Here is a 20732-nt window from a genome sequence, read left to right on the forward strand (position 1 = left end):
TGATGCGTAGAGTTGTTTTCCAGGCCATAAAAACACGATCAACATAATCCCAAGATAGAGCCAAGGCCAATCCTTACCAGGAAATGCAATAGGCCATATCTCCTGGAAACTGAACCACCCTAGAATGCTCATCAAGCAAAATCCAATTGAAGGAATTAAAACAAACTGCTTAAAATCTAATGCTGTTGTAATATCGAACTCAAAAATAAATTTATAATTTATCTTGAAGTAATCAAATACCATGAAGTTGATTCCAAATAATAGCAAAGTAAAATCTATAAGAAAGAATCCTCCCCAAATTTGCAACATGTACTTTCCTTGGGAATAATGACCACTTAATGTTTTCTCTAATGCCTTTACTAACCCGAGGATAAAGAATGGAATACCAATACCAAGTAAAAGACCCGACGTGAATAATGGCAGGTAATGCGTTATTTGCCTCATGTGATTGTTGTTGATTGCATATGCAATGCTTTTCAATTTCTCTAACGATCGTTTCTTGTCAGTAGTTTCTGGATCATAAAATGCAATGAACAACTCTTCAAGATATTTAGATAACTTGTCTGGAAGATCACTCGTTTGAAAATAGGAGTGGTTATCAATTTTGTCCATATATGATTCGCTAATATTAGTATGCATTGACTTATCGAATTTTTTGGTAATTTTCTTAAAAGCAGTTCTGTTCATTTCCCTGTAAGATTTCAACAACGACAATGCACGATAGTGCTTAAGAACTGCATCCTTAAGCTGTTTTCGAGCGAAAATATATGGAACTCCAAAATGATGTTTCTTTACAGAATAGTCTCTTTTGTTGGCTAGCTTTGCTTGCGAGGGCGACTCTCGTGCCGGTTCATAACTGCGACGCTGATTCAATGTTGAGCTGTCCGACTCGATATCTGAGTTATCATCAACTACTTCCAAGCCATTCCTGATTCTGTTTTCTTCGTAATTAACATGGTAGTTGTTTTCGGTATTTTCTGTTAGCAAGGTCAATTCATTGGGTGCGGACTTCGCTTTCTTTAAAAATGCTGTGGCTGGAAGGGATGGTAACTCTAATCCTTTCAATGATGCAAATACATTCTTGGTGTTCAAGGCAAAGTCCTGTACAGTTCCATAGGGCCCATCATCAGTTTTATGGAGTCTATTCTGCAAAATATGTGCTTTGTGGTCTCTGAGTTGGTAGAGTTGGTCTTGTAAAAGTAGAAACCTCTCGTGGACTTCTTGTTCTTTCTCTTCGTAGAACGCCTCGACTTTGGCAAATTCAGTATTGAGCCACTCCACGAATCGTACTACTTCAGACCCAGGCTCCACAGATTCCTTCTGTGATTTGGTTGAAAACTTGAAGATAGACCTGGATCTTCCACGATTGTCTCTCAATGGCGGTCTTTCTGTATTATCTTCCTGTGCCCCATCTACCTCCAATGTCCTTGAGTTTGTCGCAGCCTGCGAGGTTTTCAGATTATCTTGTGGGTCATGAGATTCGAATTTCGAAGCCTTAAGTTTCTTGATTAGTACCTTCCCTTCGTCGTAGTTGACGTATTGCTCTTTCCATTCGGGAACTAAGCCCTCGCTCAAGGAAGACGCAAACTTCATGATGGTTCGGTATGGTAAAAGTGATCCGAAAGTATTGATAAGATATTTGCGAAACACGTGCATGCAATTACTATGGCATTAAATAGGTTCAATTAGTGCCAAGTTTTGCATCCCAGGAGACATGTCCAACACTTAGTGAAATCATATTTGATTAAAGGGCTTGCAACACGAGCTACATTCGGATTATATCTCAAGTTTGGATACATTTCAACCTGGTAAGAGTTTGGTCTGATGGGTTTATATGAGTAAATTAACTTTAACAGATTCACCGGTGTAGATACTTCATTTCAAAAACAGTTTAAAGGAATGTAAGAATAGTCTAGTTCCATTTAGATGCAATAGATACAAAAGATTGGTTCAACAATCAACTACTGAAAATACGAAATATTGAGAACAATACAAAAAAAATAACATTTTGCATTCAAAAAAAAGTTTTGTCAAAATCACATAGTATATTCACTTCTACTTCAGACTATCTAAAGGCTCTCTTCCAAAGTATTACCGAGATCATCGATATTGACAGCAATCAGGTTTTCTGGAACAATAATGACCAACTTCCCATCTTCAAAGGCAATTTTGTTATGAACAGTAGAATCGTAAGTGTTTTGAGGAACCACCTTGAACGCCTTGATGGCATTGGCAGAAACTTCTTCCACTAACGCATCTTTGTACATGTCGTCCTTCTGGACAAAGCTCGAAATAGCCTGAGCCAAGCTGGCCATGTACCAAGTGGAAACACTTCCCACTTGTGGTGCATAGTCTGGGTGGGTGTCCTTGATTTGTTCGTAGAAAGCAGCATAATCAATTTCCAAAGCCCAATTGGTACCAAGGGTAGCATTTATCTTCAGCAAGTGTTCAGCATTGACAGCCTCGGCATCTTTGATGTCTTTGCGCACAACCAATGGGATCTTGGACATTTTGGTTGAAGGGTGGGGTTGCCAAACAATTGAGGCTAAGGGTGCCCTTTTAAATCATAGAAATTCACGGTGGTGAACTGATGCCGCGGATAAAGCGCGGCCCGGATGTGTACGTCAGAGTTCGTAAGTGGCAGTTCGTAAGTAAGACTTCGTATGTCGCACCCAAAAAGGTAAGTTTGGAAATCCGAACCTTGGCGCAGGAGAGAATAGTGCATTACGTCATGGGTAGGAATTCCCGAGTCTCGCAATGATTACCCCTCGTACCTGACGTACAATCCGTCAATAAAATGGGGATGTTTGATGCCAGGAAATTTCGCATCCTTGAAACCATCCACAGCCTCTTGAACAGTCCAACCAAGTCGTTCTATCAAATAGCAGCATATTAAATATCCGGTTCTGTTGAACCCATAGTGACAATGCACTGCGACCAATGGATTTTCCGTAGTAGTGTTGGATAAGATATCGTCAATCAATTGAATAAACCGTCTGACTGCAACCTGGTCAGGTACTACTTTCGACACAGTAGAGCACTTGTAGTATTGGATGTGCTTAAACGATTTAGGACTGTATGGCGGAATATCAGCAGAGATGTCCACAATGGCTACCAAAGTACCCTGAAGATCTGATTGGACCCTAGAGTTACCATAGAACCTTTGCTCAACAATGGTAGGCGAGTGGTTTGCGTCGCCTTCTCTCAATGTCTTCATTCCTAACAAAGGAGACACATCGCGACCCCCATCACGTCCAATGTTCGAAGAGATTGGCTTGAGGGCCAGCCACTTCAACTCGTTCTTCAAACCCCATTTATCACCAGAAATCTTCGCTTTCACCTTTAGAACCCACGCTGGCGACAAATGTAACCTCTCTGGGAACTTCAGCTCCACGTGGTTCAAAATCATTCCACTAATGAGTTCTGGTTTGTTTAGCAATAGAGAATGACCTGCATTATTAACCTCTATTATTGAAGATACCTTTCTATCAAACTTTTTGGTCAAGAAAGCATCCACTTCGTGAATTATTTTCACTGGGGTGACCCCATCATTAGTTCCTCCAATGAGCAAAGTCTTCTCATACACCGTTTTATCCAGAGCGTTGTCATTGAATTTGGATATTCCTGCAAGTAATTCCGAGTACTTGGCTTTGCGGAACCCAGAAGCATACTTCAACACAACATCCGAGTGTACATCCATATTCCATCTAAATTGCCTTAACTTAACGTAGATATTGTGATCTAAGTTTGTAACCTTACCCAATTGTCTTAGCACACTGGTACTGTTCAAACCTTCCAACCTGTCCCAACATCTGAAGGCATTGAAAAAGAATGGGAAGTACGTGAAAAACTTCAATAACGTCACTGTTCCAGTTTTATGGGAAGGTATCTCCTTCTCAACGTCATCAGTCAATCCAGGCGGAGATAATAAAATCAATCCTTCAACTTGTTGAGATGGTAGCTTTTTAGCTACTTTAATCGAAAGATGAGTACCCATAGAATGTCCAATTAAGACAATCCTCTTACCTTTGGCAATGTTTTGCCGAATAAACTCGTAAATGATATTAACGATATTATCCGTCTGAAAATCTTCCCACGACATCTTTTTGACACTTGAAGAAATTCTTACTTTCTCATCCTCGGTCAAACTAGTTTCCAGTTTTGAGTCTTTGGAAAAGTCAAGTCTCGAGTTTCCAAAGCCTGGTAAGTCCAACGACACAATTTCCAGGCATTGAGATAGCAAACCCATCAAGGGTTCAAATTGGGACATTTGTCCACCCAATCCATGGATGAAGACCAATATTGGCGATTCCTTCAAGTCGGTGACTATGTCCAAGTCTGAATCCAGTACTTGATTCTTCTCGTTCCTCATAAAGCTGACCAATGGGTGAGGGATATGGATAGTATTCAACGTCACCGAGTCAACCAGTAACGGTTGTTCGGTTAAGTCGATATCCACCACCTTGGTGTATTTGGCAATCAAAGAGCTGTCATTTGGTTCGTTATTCAAGACAAACTGCTCGAACTCATTGGGGCGGCCTAAAACTTGATGTTTGAAGAACTCCCACGTCTTCTTCAAGAGGGTATTGGTTTTGGTTGACTGCTCATCTACTCGTTTGTGTAATGCATCCGTCTTAGCTCTATCCGTGAGATTGTTGTGAGAGGAAGTCGCTGACACTGCCAACAATTCCTGTGATTCGTCGTCTGACAGCATGTCCAATTAAATAGCGCCAGTAACTCGTGACTGTATGTTCAACCTTATCGTAGAGGGACGAGGTCTCGCCGCTAATTACTGATACCAGTCGAGGGTGACAGCCGCACGTGATGTTTTTGATACAAACCTGCCAACACTCACTTGAGATCCATCTTACGGATACCAAAGAATAACATGTCCAGGCGATTCTCGTTTAGCGAGGATAACGAGGGCGACTCGTTCGATGACCTAGACGTATCATTGGATCGGGCTTTGAACAATGCTTCCAATAATCTATTTGAATATAATAAAGGTCACGGACCGAACGGGTCCAGGCAAGGTTCTCAAGGCTCCATGGGGGCTATTCCACTTTCCAACATGGGCCACTCATTTGATCGCATCCGAGGAGAGGACGAGCATAGCGATAGCTCGCCTTTAATCGCCAACCAAGCATATTCCACTCTCAACAGGTCCTTTTCTTCATCTACATCGTCTCTTAACTTAGGAGGCGGTCGATCCCTTCCATTTTCCTTATCAATCAAAAGGGCATTCAAGAAGGGAATCAACTTTTTCATCAGTGCCAAGAAGGAATTAAATCAGGGCAGACTGGGAGTGTCGCTTCGGGATGGCAATGCTTCCGATGAAAGATACATATCTCCACGAAACGTGAAATCCAAATCTAGTGACGCCTATCCATCCAATGCTGTCTCAAATGCGAAGTACAACGCTATCACCTTTGTGCCGATCATTTTATACGACCAGTTCCGGTTCTTTTTCAACCTTTACTTCTTGTTGGTAGCATTATCCCAGATCATTCCAGCTCTCAGAATTGGTTATTTGTCTTCATACATAGTACCACTTGCATTTGTTTTAACGGTCACCATGATGAAAGAAGCTGGAGATGATATTGCCAGACGTCGTCGTGATAGAGAACAAAACAACGAACTATATGAAGTCCTTAACCGTACTCCTAATAATTTAGCCCAGGACTACAAGCTTGTGCCTTCCAAAAATTTGAAAGTCGGAGATTTGGTCAGACTTCACAAAGACACAAGAATCCCAGCTGATATGGTTTTGTTGCAGACTTCAGACAAAGAAGGGACAGGCGAGGCATTTATAAAGACGGATCAGTTAGATGGTGAAACTGATTGGAAGCTCAGGGTTGCTTGTCCTGCGACCCAATCGATTACTACCGCAGCACAACTCATCAATACCATTTCCATTATTATAAACCCACCAACAAAGTCCATTCATCACTTTGCGGGAAAATTAGTCTACCATCCTCAATCTGTTGCTGGCTCAGTTTCACCAACAACTGGGAATGAAACATATGCATTAACAATAGACCAAACATTATGGGCAAACACGGTTTTGGCCTCGGGTACTGCTATTGGAATTATAGCATACACAGGTACAGAAACCAGACAGGCCATGAATACTACAAAAACTGGTGTTAAGACGGGGCTTTTGGAACTTGAAATCAACAGTCTTTCCAAAATTTTATGTTTCGTGGTTGCAGCATTATCAGTGGGCTTGGTTTTGGCTCATGGATTTCCGTTGAGGGACACTTGGTATATTGATATCCTCAGATTCTTAATTTTATTCTCCACGATTATTCCAGTTTCTTTAAGAGTCAATCTAGATTTGGCAAAGTCAGTTTATGCTTCACAGATTCACAAGGACAATGACATCCCTGACACTATTGTCAGAACTTCTACGATTCCAGAAGACTTGGGTAGGATAGAATACTTGTTGAGTGATAAAACAGGAACATTGACCCAAAATGATATGGAAATGAAAAAGTTACATTTAGGAACTGTGAGTTATGCAGGAGAATCCTTGGATATTGTCACCGATTATGTTACAAATATGTTAACTATTCTTGATGCGAAGCCCACTGGAGCTACAAAAAAGAAAGATCTTAGTTCAAAAGTATGTGATTTGATTCTCACCCTAGCTCTTTGTCATAATGTTACCCCAACTTATGAGAATGAGGATGACGAGGTCAATGGTGATGTGAGCTACCAAGCTGCCTCACCAGATGAAGTTGCTATAGTCAAATTTACAGAATTGGTTGGATTAAAACTTTTTAAAAGAGATAGAAGATCTGTTTCTTTATTGCATACCATGACCAATCAAACCCTTGAGTTTGAGATCTTGTATAATTTTCCATTTTCCTCGGATACCAAAAGAATGGGTATAATTGTGAAGGATAAACATCATGATGAGATCTGGTTTTTACAAAAGGGAGCAGATACAGTGATGTCTGCCATTGTCAACACGAATGACTGGCTCGATGAAGAAACTGGCAATATGGCTAGGGAAGGATTGAGAACTTTGGTCATTGGTAAGAAGAGATTAAGTTCTCATTTATACGAAAATTTCGTTCAAGACTACAAGAAAGCTACATTATCTATGCATGATAGAGATTCTGCTATGCAAAAAGTCATCGGCCAATACTTGGAGCTGGATTTAGAACTCTTGGGCCTTACAGGTGTTGAAGATAAGTTGCAACATGATGTCAAAACATCTATTGAATTACTTCGGAATGCAGGTATCAAGATCTGGATGTTGACTGGTGATAAGGTGGAAACAGCAAAATGTGTATCCATAAGTGCAAGATTGATTTCGAGAGGACAATATGTTCATCAAATAACAAAGGTTAGTCATCCGGAATTAGCCATGAATCAATTGGAATACTTGAAGGTTAATAAGAACGCTTGTTTGTTGATTGATGGAGAATCCTTAGGGATGTACATGAAATACTACAAGAAAGAATTTTTTGAGGTCGTTATTAATTTACCGGCAGTCGTTGCATGTCGGTGCTCCCCACAGCAGAAGGCTGATGTTGCCACCATGATCAGAGAGATTACTGGAAAGAGAGTATGCTGTATTGGAGATGGAGGTAATGATGTCAGCATGATTCAATGTGCAGATGTTGGTGTTGGTATTGTTGGTAAGGAAGGTAAGCAGGCATCTTTGGCAGCTGATTTCAGTATTGATCAGTTTTGCCATTTGGTGAAACTATTGCTCTGGCACGGTAGAAACTCTTACAAGCGTTCGGCTCGTTTGGGACAGTTTGTTATTCATCGTGGATTATTGATTTCGGTTGCTCAAGCGGTTTATTCGATTTCCACCGGATTTGAACCTTTAGCATTGTACCAGGGGTGGTTGATGGTGGGGTATTCTACATTGTACACCATGGCACCAGTGTTTTCGCTTACCAAGGACAACGATATCGATGAGCATTTGACCAGATTGTACCCTGAGTTATACAAGGAGTTGACCCTTGGTAAGTCGTTGTCTTATAAGACGTTTTTTGTTTGGGTGTTAATATCGCTCCACCAAGGCATAGTTATACAGATATTATCACAAGCATTCCAGACTTTAGATCAAGACAAATTTAAGACAATGGTGGCGCTTTCATTTTCGTGCTTGATCTACAACGAGTTGATTATGGTGGCCATCTCAGTTTTCAGGTGGAACAAGGTGGTCACCAGTACGGTGGTGATCACGCTTATGATCTATGTGGTGTCTGTGCCATTTTTGTCCGACTATTTTGACTTGGAATACGTGGCTTCGTTCAGTTATTTATGGCAAGTAGCCGTGATTCTAGCCCTCAGCTTGTTACCCGTGTGGATCAGCAGATATATAGAGAGGAAATTGCGGCCTCCCAGTTACGCCAAGGTGCAACAGGATTAATCTAAGTACCTAGCGTGAGGATACCCCATTTTGTATATGATTTATGGTTATTACTATTTAAATCTATTCGTACCGAAGTGTAGATCGGGGTGGTAAGTTTATGCATCTTTCTTTCAGAGCCTTATTTTCAAAGGAAGATAGGGGCGGCGATGGCAGAAACGGGACTTGCCTCATTTGGCGTGCTAGCGGAATTGTAACTACCCCGTTATGCCAATAATAGCGTAGGTTTGGCTAGAATCGATTGTAGCTCCAAAACGGTCTCATTGGTTCAATTGCGAGCTTTGCCAAGGTGACATTGCCCGTCGCTACGCCCCAATTCATCCTGGCGGTGTCTGTTGCGCTTGCCACCAGCCACCGATTCGGAGTCGCGCGCACGATCTGGCTACGACGGGGGAAGATCAGGACACTTGTGGGGCCACTTGTGTCCAGGGCCTGGTTGCAAATGGAGCCCTTCCACCACAAAAAAGACTACCAGCAATGGCCAACTGTGCTGCTGTTTCAGCCCATTGGCCTGTATGGCGGCGTGATAGGTTCACCAAGACTACGGAGTGGCGGTCCTCAACAGAGGACAGACGCAACCTGCCCTGATTTTGGCGCCTGCGCAGGACAGAGTTCGTGATAGTTGGGGTACGACAGAAACGAGATGGACAGGTGATTCGGCGCTAGACCAACCCCAGCTGGCCAGGGCACGGCAGCACGGCAGCACGGCAACACGACCAATCACGGCAGGTTTCCGCTCCAAGGGTCCAGGGGGCCAACCTCCCATCACCTCGTACCCAAACCCTTACTTCAAGACTCTACAATGGATTCGCACAATAGGTTGCCAGGGACTAGGGAGGGGGTCGTAGGGAGCTCGGGTGCAATCACCTCAAGGGGCCGGGGCCCCTCCGAGATGGCGGTGCGCGGTCAGGCTACCCCGGCCAGGACCGCTGACAGTGCGATTGTGCGAGCGGATCTTTGTGTCAAGGAGCGAATGCAAATGTCACCTGATTGCATTGACTACTTCCTACTGTGGTTATACCATATAAATAGCCAGAGATCCCATTGCAAAAACCCATCGCATCATGCACACATTTATGAAACCCGCCACCTCGTCCTCCACCGTGCTACTCCTCGGATACTTGGTGATTTCCACCACCCTTCCGTTTGCATTGTCCTACAAGGAGTCCCACAACTTTGCCCAGTCGGCCACTAAAGGCACCATCAGTGCCAGAGCGCTCTTCAACAAGGTATGACTGGGTCAGTTCTGCCTGGCGCTTCTGGAAGCGCCGTTCATTTCGTGGGTGGGTCTTTAGTTAGCTAATAAATTCTGTTCTTATCTGGTGGCAGCAAGCCATGTAGTCCACTCTAGCACACATGTGTAATGGCTATCGATCTGGCGGCCGATATCTGCGATTGATCCCTTTGTGGTTATTGTCGCAACATGTCGCAACAATCGGTGCGGCTTGCGCCCATACTAATCCGGTCTCCACACACTGTGCTCACCCTGGAGGAATATTGCGAAATAGCCAGGAAATCCCATAATGGGCCCACATCATTAATAATACACTATCCACTTCCGGTTTGTGTTCGACTCCCATATCCCCTCCTCGTCCAATAACATTGCCCCAATTACCAACCATGTACCCCCAGTCCGAGTTGCATGTGGCGCCCCAAAATTGGCAGCCAACTGCCCATCCGTCCATCTTCAACAAGTACCTAAATCGGGACGACCAGGGCACTGCTACTCTCATCCAGAAGTACGCTCCCGGAACAGTCACCACCGAGACGACCTGCCACCAGTACTACGAGGAAGTGTACATCCTCGAGGGCGCCCTCTACGACACCTCCCTCGCCCAGTGGTTTGGCAAGGACTCCTACTGCTACCGCCACCCAGGCATGTTGCATGGCCCCTACGAGTCGCCACAGGGCTGTACGATGTTTGTACGGACAGAAATGTGTCCTGGACTGGCTGACGTGAATTTGTGAATTCCTATGTACATATATAGTGCGAGCGGACTTATTTCTTAGCCCACGCAGCGTTGGCAAATAAATCCTTGGGACTCTTCAACCCGTTGACAATGTCGAAAAGCGTCTGCTTGTTGGCCACATTCAAAGTACCGTTCTTCATGATTTCCGCCCTGGTGAACTCGGCCTGGGCTCCCTTGACACCTACATTGATTTGCTGAGGAGTACCCTTGACCACCTCGTTGAATCTGGAGGTGAAAGCGTCTTGGTCGACCTCCAACGAGTAGTTGTTCTGGAGCAAGAACTTGTTCTGGGGGCCTTCGGGCAAGTGGTCGATGATATGCTTGGGTGCCAAGTATGGGTATTTGGACTTAAGTAATGCTTCCTTTGTTATAGATGCAACTCTGGATGTAACACAGGGGTTGACAGTGGTGAGCTTGCCGTAGAAGAAGGTGTTACCCCCGAGTTGTGGAACCAAAGGCTGTGCCACCAATTTCTTACTTGGGACCTTTCCGTCCTTTTCTGAAGTGTCTAATGCCCTTTGTCTCGTTGGTCTGGCTTGTCTTTGAGGAGCCGGTCTGGCAGCAGAGGGAGCTGGAGCATCTGATCTGGGGGGTCTTGGTCCTCTAGCGGTTCTGACACCTGGAGCTCTAGGAGTTCTAGGAGTTCTTGGTGGTCCGCGAGGAGCACCTCCGGTAGTTGCAAACTGAGCATAGCTCTGGCCGAAACTGTTCATCAAGGAGTGATCTTGCACCTTTATGACATTTTGAGGTTGCTGGGGAGCTGGTTTGGCAGCCAAGGTGGCAGGCTTCTTATTGAGTGGCTTCTTCTTGTTGAAGGTCTTCTTTGGACGTTCGGCAGGCTTGATGTCCTTGGTCTTTGCGGTGACTTCTTCTATTCTCTTGAACAAATCAGAGAGGAAGACCGAGTTCTTGGAGTCACTGGACTGGAACCTCAATCCAACCCTTCTTAAAGGGGCCTTGACCGAGTTGTACATTGATGCTATGGAATTGACCTTGACTGGCCTTGATTGTGAGAGGTAGATTTTTCACTTCGCGCACCAGGTGTTTGGCAGCGGACGACCGCTTACGTAACCAGAGCTTCCTGAGTAACCGGTATAGTGGAATAGGTTGGGTTGGGCCTACACGGGGCTGGGGAGGTCAATTAAACTACCGGCTTGAAAACACAGGTGCTGGGGTTGCGTCAGTACCCTCTCGGATCGGCTGTTGGTCCACACATTGAGTGACCGACGGTGGTCCTCCGCACATGGCGGATCAGGCACCTGTGGGGCGAAACAGACGAAATGGGCGCCAAAGGCAGCGTGCTGTAGAAAGCGTGGCAAATCTTTAGGAAGCCATCATTCCAGTGGTCCCAACAATGCCCCACACCCCTCCATCCGCCAGGAGCAACTAGTCCCTCCTGGCGCCGGAACACGGGTTGAAGAAACTCACGTGACTCTAATACTCCAGTTCCGCACTACCGCTGAAGTTACCCGCACATGTGCCGGCCAATCACAGGCCCCCATCCGCGCGAAGTTGTCCGGCACCCGTTGGACAACCAAAGAAAGTTGGTTGGTTGGCGCCGAGCGAGCGAGGAAACACTGGCAGGATTTTTCATATTTATTACCTACCACCACTTTTTTTTTAACTAGGATTAGTTAAATTTGATAGTATAAGATGTTGTCAGCTCGTCCAGTCTTACGTTCTGCTGCTCGCTCAGCTACTGCCGTGGCTAGGGGTTTGCGTATTGTATGTATTCAATGGACCCAAGTGGATGTTGGTGGTCTTGCTTGATTCACTGGCAAAGACTGAAGAACCAAAAAGGAGTGGGTATCTGAGACAGAAAGGGCCAATGATCAATCGGTCAATGGCCAGATCAATCAATTGTAATTGATTAACGGTGGCACTGGCTGGGGTTGTTGCCACAACGTGTCCACCTGGCATCCACTCAACAGACTTCAACAGGTCGACATCCAGAACTTGCCCAATCATGGCCAATCAAACCCAGCTCCAAGCACTGTTACCACCAAACCTTCAGCATTCCATCCACTCACCAATTCAAGCTCAATACTAACTGTTACAGGCTCGCCCAACTCAATTGTCTGCCAGAAGATTCGCTTCTGCCAAGGCTGCTCCAACTGAAGTTTCCTCTATCTTGGAAGAAAGAATCAGAGGTGTCTCTGATGAAGCTAACTTGAACGAAACCGGTAGAGTTTTGTCCGTTGGGTACGTATAACTTTCTAGGAAAATTTTTTCATTCGACTTGTTACTAACATTATAGTGATGGTATTGCCCGTGTTTTCGGTTTAAACAACATTCAAGCCGAAGAATTGGTTGAATTCTCTTCCGGTGTCCAAGGTATGGCCTTGAACTTGGAAGCCGACCAAGTCGGTATTGTCTTGTTCGGTTCTGACAGATTGGTCAAGGAAGGTGAAACCGTTAAGAGAACCGGTAAGATTGTTGATGTCCCAACCGGTCCAGAATTGTTAGGTAGAGTTGTTGACGGTTTGGGTAACCCAATCGATGGTAAGGGTCCATTGAACGCCTCTTCCTCTTCCAGAGCCCAAGTTAAGGCCCCAGGTATCTTGCCAAGAAGATCCGTCCACGAACCAATGCAAACTGGTTTGAAGTCTGTTGATGCCTTAGTCCCAGTCGGTAGAGGTCAAAGAGAATTGATCATTGGTGATCGTCAAACTGGTAAGACCGCTGTCGCTTTGGACACCATCTTGAACCAAAAGAGATGGAACAACGGTACCGACGAATCCAAGAAGTTGTACTGTGTTTACGTCGCTGTTGGTCAAAAGAGATCCACCGTCGCTCAATTGGTCCAAACTTTGGAACAACACGATGCTCTTAAATACTCCATCATTGTTGCTGCTACCGCCTCTGAAGCCGCTCCATTACAATACATTGCTCCTTTCACTGCTTGTGCTATTGGTGAATGGTTCAGAGACAACGGTAGACACGCTTTGATTGTCTACGATGATTTGTCCAAGCAAGCCGTTGCTTACCGTCAATTGTCTTTGTTATTGAGACGTCCACCAGGTAGAGAAGCTTACCCAGGTGATGTTTTCTACTTGCACTCTAGATTATTGGAAAGAGCTGCTAAGATGTCCGAAGCTAACGGTGCTGGTTCCTTGACTGCTTTGCCAGTTATTGAAACCCAAGGTGGTGATGTCTCCGCTTATATTCCAACCAACGTTATTTCCATCACTGATGGTCAAATTTTCTTGGAAGCTGAATTGTTCTACAAGGGTATCAGACCAGCTATTAACGTCGGTTTGTCCGTCTCTCGTGTCGGTTCCGCTGCTCAAGTCAAGGCCATGAAGCAAGTTGCTGGTTCCTTGAAGTTGTTCTTGGCTCAGTACAGAGAAGTCGCTGCTTTCGCCCAATTCGGTTCCGATTTGGATGCTTCCACCAAGCAAACCTTGTCCAGAGGTGAAAGATTGACCCAAATCTTGAAGCAAAAGCAATACAGCCCAATGGCCGCTGAAGAACAAGTCCCAATCATTTACGCTGGTGTTAACGGTTTCTTGGATGAAGTCGCTATTGAAAGAATTGGTGAATTCGAAGAATCCTTCTTGTCTCACTTGAAGTCTGACGCTCCAGAAATCTTGGACGCTGTCAGAGAAAAGGGTGAATTATCCAAGGAATTATTAGAAAAGTTGAAGTCTGTTACCGAAGCTTTCGCTGCTTCTTTCTAAGTCCATACTGGCATATGAGGTTCACTTAATGTTTACTTCTAGAAACATATGAATATTATTCTACTTAGATGACGCAAGCATTGATTTGACTATCTTGGACAAACCAAAATGAAAAGACATATTATTAACTGTGCTAGCATTCTAGCGAAGTGTAAGATTGTAGCTCTGCAACTAGTTCTGTGGATAGCAGATCCACGATGTCCGTAAGGTGCCCACGGGAATCATGGCAATGTGGGGCACATCTTGGCAATATCTTCATTCTGGCTGGTAACGGGTGCCAGGATGTAGGCGGTGCCCCACCGTCTCGGTTCGGCATGAAAATTTTAAACCCTCGTCTATTTTAATAATAAGTACATTTACCAACTAGGTAGTACTTGAAACAACCCCTGGTTGCGGGTGCCCCCCTAGCGTGACTGACGACTCGTAGTTTGCGTAGATAGATCATTGTGCCCTTCCAGAACGATCTTTCATCTCTGTTCCCTCCTTCGATACTAGACCCAATCGCCAGACATTTTGCTCTAGTGACGTTTGATTTTGTGCGCCTGTTTTGTAAACCGTGTTCTTGCAGTGAATCAGGTACCAATATCGAGATTGTGCCAGCTCAATACTTCGACCACATATCCATACAGCTAGCATGAGCAAAACAAGAACGAAGAAGGCTTCAGCAGCTATGATCAATCTTCTGGGACCTGCCCCGGATAGCAGACTCACTGATGGTGATTTCATAGTGGAGGACTACGACTACGACCAATTGCAGAAAGACACGGGCGATTCACAGTTTGAGAATGATCTCAAGTATTTGTTGAACAACAATGATATTCAGGCCTCACCTGTCCAAAATTTCGAGGTCTCTGACACTATCATCACTGCTGTCAGCTCCAACAAGCCAAAGTCCAAAAAGGACGCAAAGTCTAGAAACTTGAAGTTCTTGGTGGATGAAGTGACCAAAGACATCAATGATATCGACTTGAGTGACAGCGAGGATGAAAAGTCCAAAAACCCTCCACCATCTGCCAGAAAGAAGAAATCGTACGGCAATTTAAATCGTGGTGGTAACTCCAATGCTAACAACCTGGGTCAAAAAGCCAACAAAGACGACAAGCCCCGCAAATTGAACAGACAACAGTCAGCAGATTTCAGAAGAAACAATTCTGAATCCTCGTCGGTTGAAAAGAAGCTCAACAAGCTGAAATCGTTGGATTTCAGAACTATTAAGGAAGATTTTGGAAAGCCACAAAACTTGAGAAAGAGAGCATCAATGAACAAATTGGCTGAAAGAACAAGACAACCAAAACCTACAAAACTTGATGAAATTGAAACGGAATCTGAATTTGATGATTCAATCGTTTCTTTGGATCCTGAAGACTTGGCTGACGCCGAAAAGGAGAAAAGAAGACTCAAAAACAGAAAAAGAAAAGAAAGAAGAGCTAGAACAAACCAGAATAAAAGGGACAGAGAACTTTCCGCATCATCCACAGCATCTGCTCCCGAACCAGTTTTAAACCTGGTAGTACAACCGGACCCATTATTAGATGCAGTTGAGGTTGAAGACGAGGAAATAAACCCAGATGTCACATTGGACAGTATATTCGATGAAACTGCAGAAGAAAACACTTCGGTTGATACCCCCAAGAGATCATCTGACGAGGAAAACTCACCCATTCGTAAAGTTACCTTTTCTCAAACTATCCAACCCAAGAAACCAACGATCGAAGAAACATTGAGGTTGAACAAGAAGAAGTCGATGGAATATTTAAGTCAACAGTCTGCGTTGTCTAACGAATCCAATCCATTCGACATTAAGCTTAGATCCACCAAGAAGACAACTATGAACAGTAGATACGACAACAAATTACCCGAAATTCAACCAATCAAGACTATTATTGGTTTATCGCACAAGCAGATCTTGAACTTAGATGTTTCTGATGTCAAGCTCAAAACCATTTTATCATCTTCAAAAATCTCGAAGTATTCTTCAACTTCGCTCAACTTCACAATCAAACATACCAATGAGTTGTTTAAAGATGAAAATAAAAAGAAGATTTTCTTCTTGTTGTGCATAAATGTGGCATTGTACGAGTCTATTGGATTCAAGAAGACTGTGAAAGTCTATCCAAATATTCTCGAATTATTTGGCGGGTATGACGAAATCAATTTGGAAACCACTGGTACAAAATTGACCCCATCTAACAAAGACATTCATCAGAATAATCTAGACTATAGTGTTTTGTCTTACATTGGGAATATTTTGATTTGGGCTGTTCACCAGCAAAGAGCTCACAATGAAACCTTAATCGATGATAAGTACGATATAAAATTATCGGCATCACTAGTAAGAGAAAATGTTGGTGGTTATCATTTATGGGACAGATTGATTAGAGAGCCAAAGGGAATGAATGCCAAGAGATGGAAGCATATTATCAAGTTTAGACAGGCATTTGCATACGAAGAAGATCAATTCGTTTTGATCTTGAAGTTCATGGGCGTGGGCTCTTGATCCAAGTCTTCTAGTATATTGTTTTTGATCTCCTCAGGAGCTAGATTTCTTAAATTCATGATCTTCGATAAAGCGAAATCACCTGCTCTCACGAGGCTTTAGTGAGATTGGGATATAGGTTCCATTAGGGACGGTAAATGAAAATGTCCAAGTGTAATTTTACTTCACCTTTGGAAAGCAGAACTGTAACACAATATTCGCAACTAGAAATTAGAATTGAGATCAAAAAAACGGAACATGATTTAGATTTGGGCAATCGTTATCGTAAGTCAGAGTACACTCAAAAGCAATGTAGTCTACAGTTTCAGTACGATTAAAACTTTTTTTTTTCCTAACCTATCCAGACCATTCATTAAAGGTACCATTTAGAAGAACGGTAATATCGTAGCTCCAGTAAGCTGACATAAAGCAATAACTTGCGAATTGATTCACACAAATTAGAAACTAAATACCTCACAACTTACTAGAAATTGCTAGTTATTGCTTATATCCACTGGCATTTAACCATTGTTGAAGTTCAGTAGTGTCACGTTGAGTCCAAGAAATCTTGGAGCTAATGACATCAAGAGATTGAGCCAAGGCTTGATCATATCCCTTAGTTTCCTTGTTGGCGAAGAACTTTTCGATTTCTGCCTTCTTTTCACTGGTGGTGAAACTAGAAGTAGACAAACGAACGACAGCACTAAAGAGACTTGAACCTGGAGGGAATCTCTTTTCAAGTTCTTCAGCATTTTCTTGGAACCATGCCCAGAATTTGTTGATACCAACAACGTGAGTAGTTAAGCCAGCCATAGGCTTGTAAATATCTTGTTGTCTAACGATGGAACCTTCTTTCAACAACCCGAGAACGGAATCGATGATTTCTGGGTCCCTGAAGCTACCCAAAGATCTCAAAATGGCACCTTCTTCATCAACAATCTTTGTAGTCTTCAAAAGGGCCAAAAGCTTGTCATAAGTTTTTCTATCACCATTCTTGGCAACAGCATTGAAGATAATAGATCTGAAACTTGGGCTGAAAGCATTTTCATCTCCAGCAATATATGCTTCGAAAGCAGATTGAGCAAATTCAATTGCCTTCTTATCACCGTTGTTGACAGCAGCACTAAAGAAAGAAACTCTTAATTGTTCTTCAGCGAAAGACAAGTTTTCCGATGAGTAATCCCAAGAAATGCTAGAAGTCTTTTCTTTGATCAAGTCAAGAACAAAGGATTTCAAACCTTCAGTGATGCTTTCGTCGGAAAAGATAAATGCCTTTTTAATGGCACCAATTCTGTTTATAATTTCATCCCAAACGACATAGTTTTCTTCCTTGGTCCACAATTTAACTAAGTCCAACAAGTTAGTAGTCTCAATGTATCCAGCAGAAGCCAAAGAACCAGCATCAGCAACTAAACCAACACGGTCTTCAACAGACAACTTTCCTTCGACACCAGCTTGGCCCAATTTGTTCCAACGAGAGGTTTCGTAAGCGGTACGGTAAATACCGAATTGGTCGGCATTGATCTTGAAGAAGTCATCCTTGGTGGATAAGTCGATAGTCTTGGATCTGGAATCCAAAGTCAAGTCTTCGACACCATTGGAAGTTTTTAATGCTAAGAAAATAGGGTACAAAGTTTCATCTTCTTCGGGCTTAACATCATTTGTGTTCAAAAAACGATTTTGAGTAACGGTGATTTTCCCATCTTCCTCGGAAACCTTGACAACAGGGTAACCAATCTTTTTGGTCCAAATATCCATAACTTCAACAACATCTTTACCACTAGCAGCACTCAAGGCATCCCACAAGTCACTAGTTTGAGTGTTTCCCCATTTGTGTTTTTTCAAGTAGTTGGAAACACCTTTAATGAAGGTTTCTTCACCCAACCACTTTGAAAGCATTTTCAAGATAGAAGAGCCCTTAGAATATGAGATGGCATCGAAAATTTGGTTGATTTCTTCCGCCTTTTTAACTGGTACCTCAACAGGGTGGGATGATCTTAAGCTGTCGAGACCAAGAGCATGCTGCAAGGAGTCAGATACATAGGATTCCCAAACCTTCCACTCTGGGTACAAGCTATCAACAGCATACCAAGACATCCAGGTTGCAAAACCTTCGTTCAACCATAAACCATCCCAGAAATCCATGGTGACCAAGTTACCAAACCATTGATGGGCCAATTCGTGGGCAACAACCTCAGTGACTCTCAACTTGGTGTTAACATCAGCCTTTGATGCGTCAATTAACAAATCGGTATTTCTATAAGTGATTAATCCGAAGTTTTCCATGGCACCAGCTGAGAAATCGTGGATAGCAACCATATCACACTTTGGCAATGGATAGTCAATGTCAAACTTCTTGTCAAAGAATGCCAAACACTTGGCAGCCACATCAGCCGAGTACTTTCCCAAATGTTCCATACCAGGAGTGGCATAGACCTTGATTGGGACCTTATACTCAACCACGCTGTCAACGTGTCTCAAGTCACCAACAATGCAGGCGACGAGGTAGGTAGACATGAGGGGCGACTTATTGAACTCGACCTTCTTCTTGTTGTCAGACAACAAGGTGGTTTCCTTTTCGTCCATGTTGGACAAGCAGACCAAGTCCTTGTCAGCAATAAGACTGATGGAGAACGTGGCCTTTGCAGAGGGCTCATCGTAGGATGGAAAGGCTCTACGACAGTCGGTGGGTTCGAATTGGGTTGTGGCCAAGTACTTCTTCTTGCCATCTTGTTCGTAAGAGGAGCGGTAGAAACCGGCCATTTGGTCGTTCAAGATCCCCTGGAACTTGATGTGTAATTTTGCCACCGAGCCTTCGACCAAGTGGTCATCAAGCTTGAAGGTGACTGTTTGGGCCTTTTCGTCGAAGGTGATGCTGGAAACAGGCACGCCGTTGACATTGGCTTCGGAAACCGTGATTTCCAACGAGTTCAACGAGATGTAGTCGGTTCTCTCGTTGACATTGAACTCAATGGTCTCTTCACCATCGAAGGTGAACTTCTCAAGATCGGGTTCGAGGGTGATATTGTAGTGGAAGGGTTTGACATTGGTAGGCAAAACCTCCCTTTCGGTGTTAGGGGTGGAAGAGCACATTATGGATGTAGTCCAGAAATAGCGGATTTGATCAATTTATAGCAAACTGGAAATGCAGGATAGCGGAGACACCACCACCCTCAGACAGGTGGCTAAAATTAGGCGCCAGATCATCTGTCACCCAGTGCCGAATATGGGGACCAACGGCAGTAGGAGATCGGCGGCATTGCAGCCTCAAAGACACGCGGCGACTCGAAGCGGCTACAATTGAACCCCATTGGATATGTCCGTGGAGCAGTTTCTGGGGCAGCCGTGCGGCCGCTGGTGGAAGCGGACCGAAACTGGCCAGCCGCAAGTGAGTCGGATTGGGCCAAAGAGGGGAGGTAGCGACGACAGATGGTGGCTGCGTGGTACAGAAGGCTAGTGGGGCATGATTTGTGATTCATGAGTAAACTAAATAAGTATATATACTACGTTGAATATTTGAGCTGAAAGTGCTGGTTTGGCCATACATAGTACTGTTTTTTATAGTGCTAGTTAGATCATTGTAGGCATGTATTCATCACAAGGTAGTTCTATACGGATGCTGCTAGCAGAGAACCCAGTCTCTAGCCAGTTCTTTGGAGGATGTGGACCCCGCTGTCGGTCTCTACGATGTCACTAATCTCGCCTACATTCAAGGCGTACGCTGCCTCCTCGAAGCTAGGCTGCATTTGGCCCTTGCCAAAGAAACCCAACTCTCCACCCTGAGCGTGCGACGAGCAGTCGCTCTCGGTCTTTGCAAGCTCGCCCAACTTGACTTCTCCGTTCAAGATTCTGGCGTGGTGCTTCTTGATGATTTGGATGGCCTCATCGCGGGAGAGGGTGATGCCATCAGGGCTCTTCCACGATCTTGGCTTCCGCGACTGGTTGTTCTTGACCAACAAGTGTGCCACACTGATCTTGCCGTCTTCGCGAACCACTGGCTTGTTGCCGTTGGCTTTGAACTTCTTCAAGTACTCAGTCAATATGCCTTCGTCGGACCCAAATGGTGGTTCCCACGAGGACTCCTTAGTGGCCTGGTTCAAGAAATATTCGGTGCCGTGGGTACGTGACACGCGTATGGCCCATCCGGGTGGTAATCCTGTGGACATTTTTGGTGGTTGTTGTTGGGTGTTCGTTTGTCAGATATCTAGTGG

At 44.1% G+C, this 20732-nt stretch overlaps 9 protein-coding genes across 9 annotated transcripts; 4 read left to right on the top strand and 5 right to left on the bottom strand.

The window, feature by feature from the left end:
* Window positions 1-1860: 1860 nt before the first annotated feature.
* Window positions 1861-2842, bottom strand: CANTADRAFT_180285 (uncharacterized protein). The gene has a single exon (XM_020206366.1). The coding sequence runs from the start codon at window positions 2508-2510 to the stop codon at window positions 2070-2072; it is 441 nt and encodes a 146-aa protein (XP_020066012.1). The 5' UTR covers window positions 2511-2842; the 3' UTR covers window positions 1861-2069.
* Window positions 2762-4714, bottom strand: CANTADRAFT_47632 (triacylglycerol lipase; the record flags this gene model as incomplete). Its single annotated transcript, XM_020209480.1, has 1 exon — window positions 2762-4714. The coding sequence occupies one exon, from the start codon at window positions 4712-4714 to the stop codon at window positions 2762-2764; it is 1953 nt and encodes a 650-aa protein (XP_020066013.1).
* A 174-nt stretch (window positions 4715-4888) lies between these two features.
* On the top strand, window positions 4889-8395 carry CANTADRAFT_88791 (putative aminophospholipid-translocating P4-type ATPase; the record flags this gene model as incomplete). Its single annotated transcript, XM_020211495.1, has 1 exon — window positions 4889-8395. One exon carries the CDS (start codon window positions 4889-4891, stop codon window positions 8393-8395), a length of 3507 nt encoding a protein of 1168 aa, XP_020066014.1.
* A 1064-nt stretch (window positions 8396-9459) lies between these two features.
* Window positions 9460-10363, top strand: CANTADRAFT_4887 (uncharacterized protein; the record flags this gene model as incomplete). The annotated part of the gene is made up of 2 exons (XM_020209638.1): window positions 9460-9624; window positions 10028-10363. 2 exons carry the CDS (start codon window positions 9460-9462, stop codon window positions 10361-10363), a joined length of 501 nt encoding a protein of 166 aa, XP_020066015.1.
* A 31-nt stretch (window positions 10364-10394) lies between these two features.
* Window positions 10395-11339, bottom strand: CANTADRAFT_4888 (uncharacterized protein; the record flags this gene model as incomplete). The annotated part of the gene is made up of 1 exon (XM_020209639.1): window positions 10395-11339. The coding sequence occupies one exon, from the start codon at window positions 11337-11339 to the stop codon at window positions 10395-10397; it is 945 nt and encodes a 314-aa protein (XP_020066016.1).
* A 340-nt stretch (window positions 11340-11679) lies between these two features.
* On the top strand, window positions 11680-14362 carry ATP1 (F1F0 ATP synthase subunit alpha). Its single transcript, XM_020206367.1, has 3 exons — window positions 11680-12090; window positions 12425-12567; window positions 12623-14362. The coding sequence occupies exons 1-3, from the start codon at window positions 12019-12021 to the stop codon at window positions 14043-14045; spliced, it is 1638 nt and encodes a 545-aa protein (XP_020066017.1). The 5' UTR covers window positions 11680-12018; the 3' UTR covers window positions 14046-14362.
* A 317-nt stretch (window positions 14363-14679) lies between these two features.
* On the top strand, window positions 14680-16542 carry CANTADRAFT_4890 (uncharacterized protein; the record flags this gene model as incomplete). Its single annotated transcript, XM_020209643.1, has 1 exon — window positions 14680-16542. The coding sequence occupies one exon, from the start codon at window positions 14680-14682 to the stop codon at window positions 16540-16542; it is 1863 nt and encodes a 620-aa protein (XP_020066018.1).
* A 477-nt stretch (window positions 16543-17019) lies between these two features.
* APE2 (metallo-aminopeptidase) lies at window positions 17020-19614 on the bottom strand (the record flags this gene model as incomplete). The annotated part of the gene is made up of 1 exon (XM_020209647.1): window positions 17020-19614. One exon carries the CDS (start codon window positions 19612-19614, stop codon window positions 17020-17022), a length of 2595 nt encoding a protein of 864 aa, XP_020066019.1.
* Window positions 19615-20162: 548 nt separating this feature from the next.
* Window positions 20163-20687, bottom strand: ESS1 (peptidylprolyl isomerase; the record flags this gene model as incomplete). The annotated part of the gene is made up of 1 exon (XM_020209556.1): window positions 20163-20687. One exon carries the CDS (start codon window positions 20685-20687, stop codon window positions 20163-20165), a length of 525 nt encoding a protein of 174 aa, XP_020066020.1.
* Window positions 20688-20732: the final 45 nt, after the last annotated feature.

The sequence above is a fragment of the Suhomyces tanzawaensis genome, assembly GCF_001661415.1.
Source record: "Suhomyces tanzawaensis NRRL Y-17324 unplaced genomic scaffold CANTAscaffold_2, whole genome shotgun sequence".
Classification (NCBI taxonomy): Eukaryota; Fungi; Ascomycota; class Pichiomycetes; order Serinales; family Debaryomycetaceae; genus Suhomyces; species Suhomyces tanzawaensis.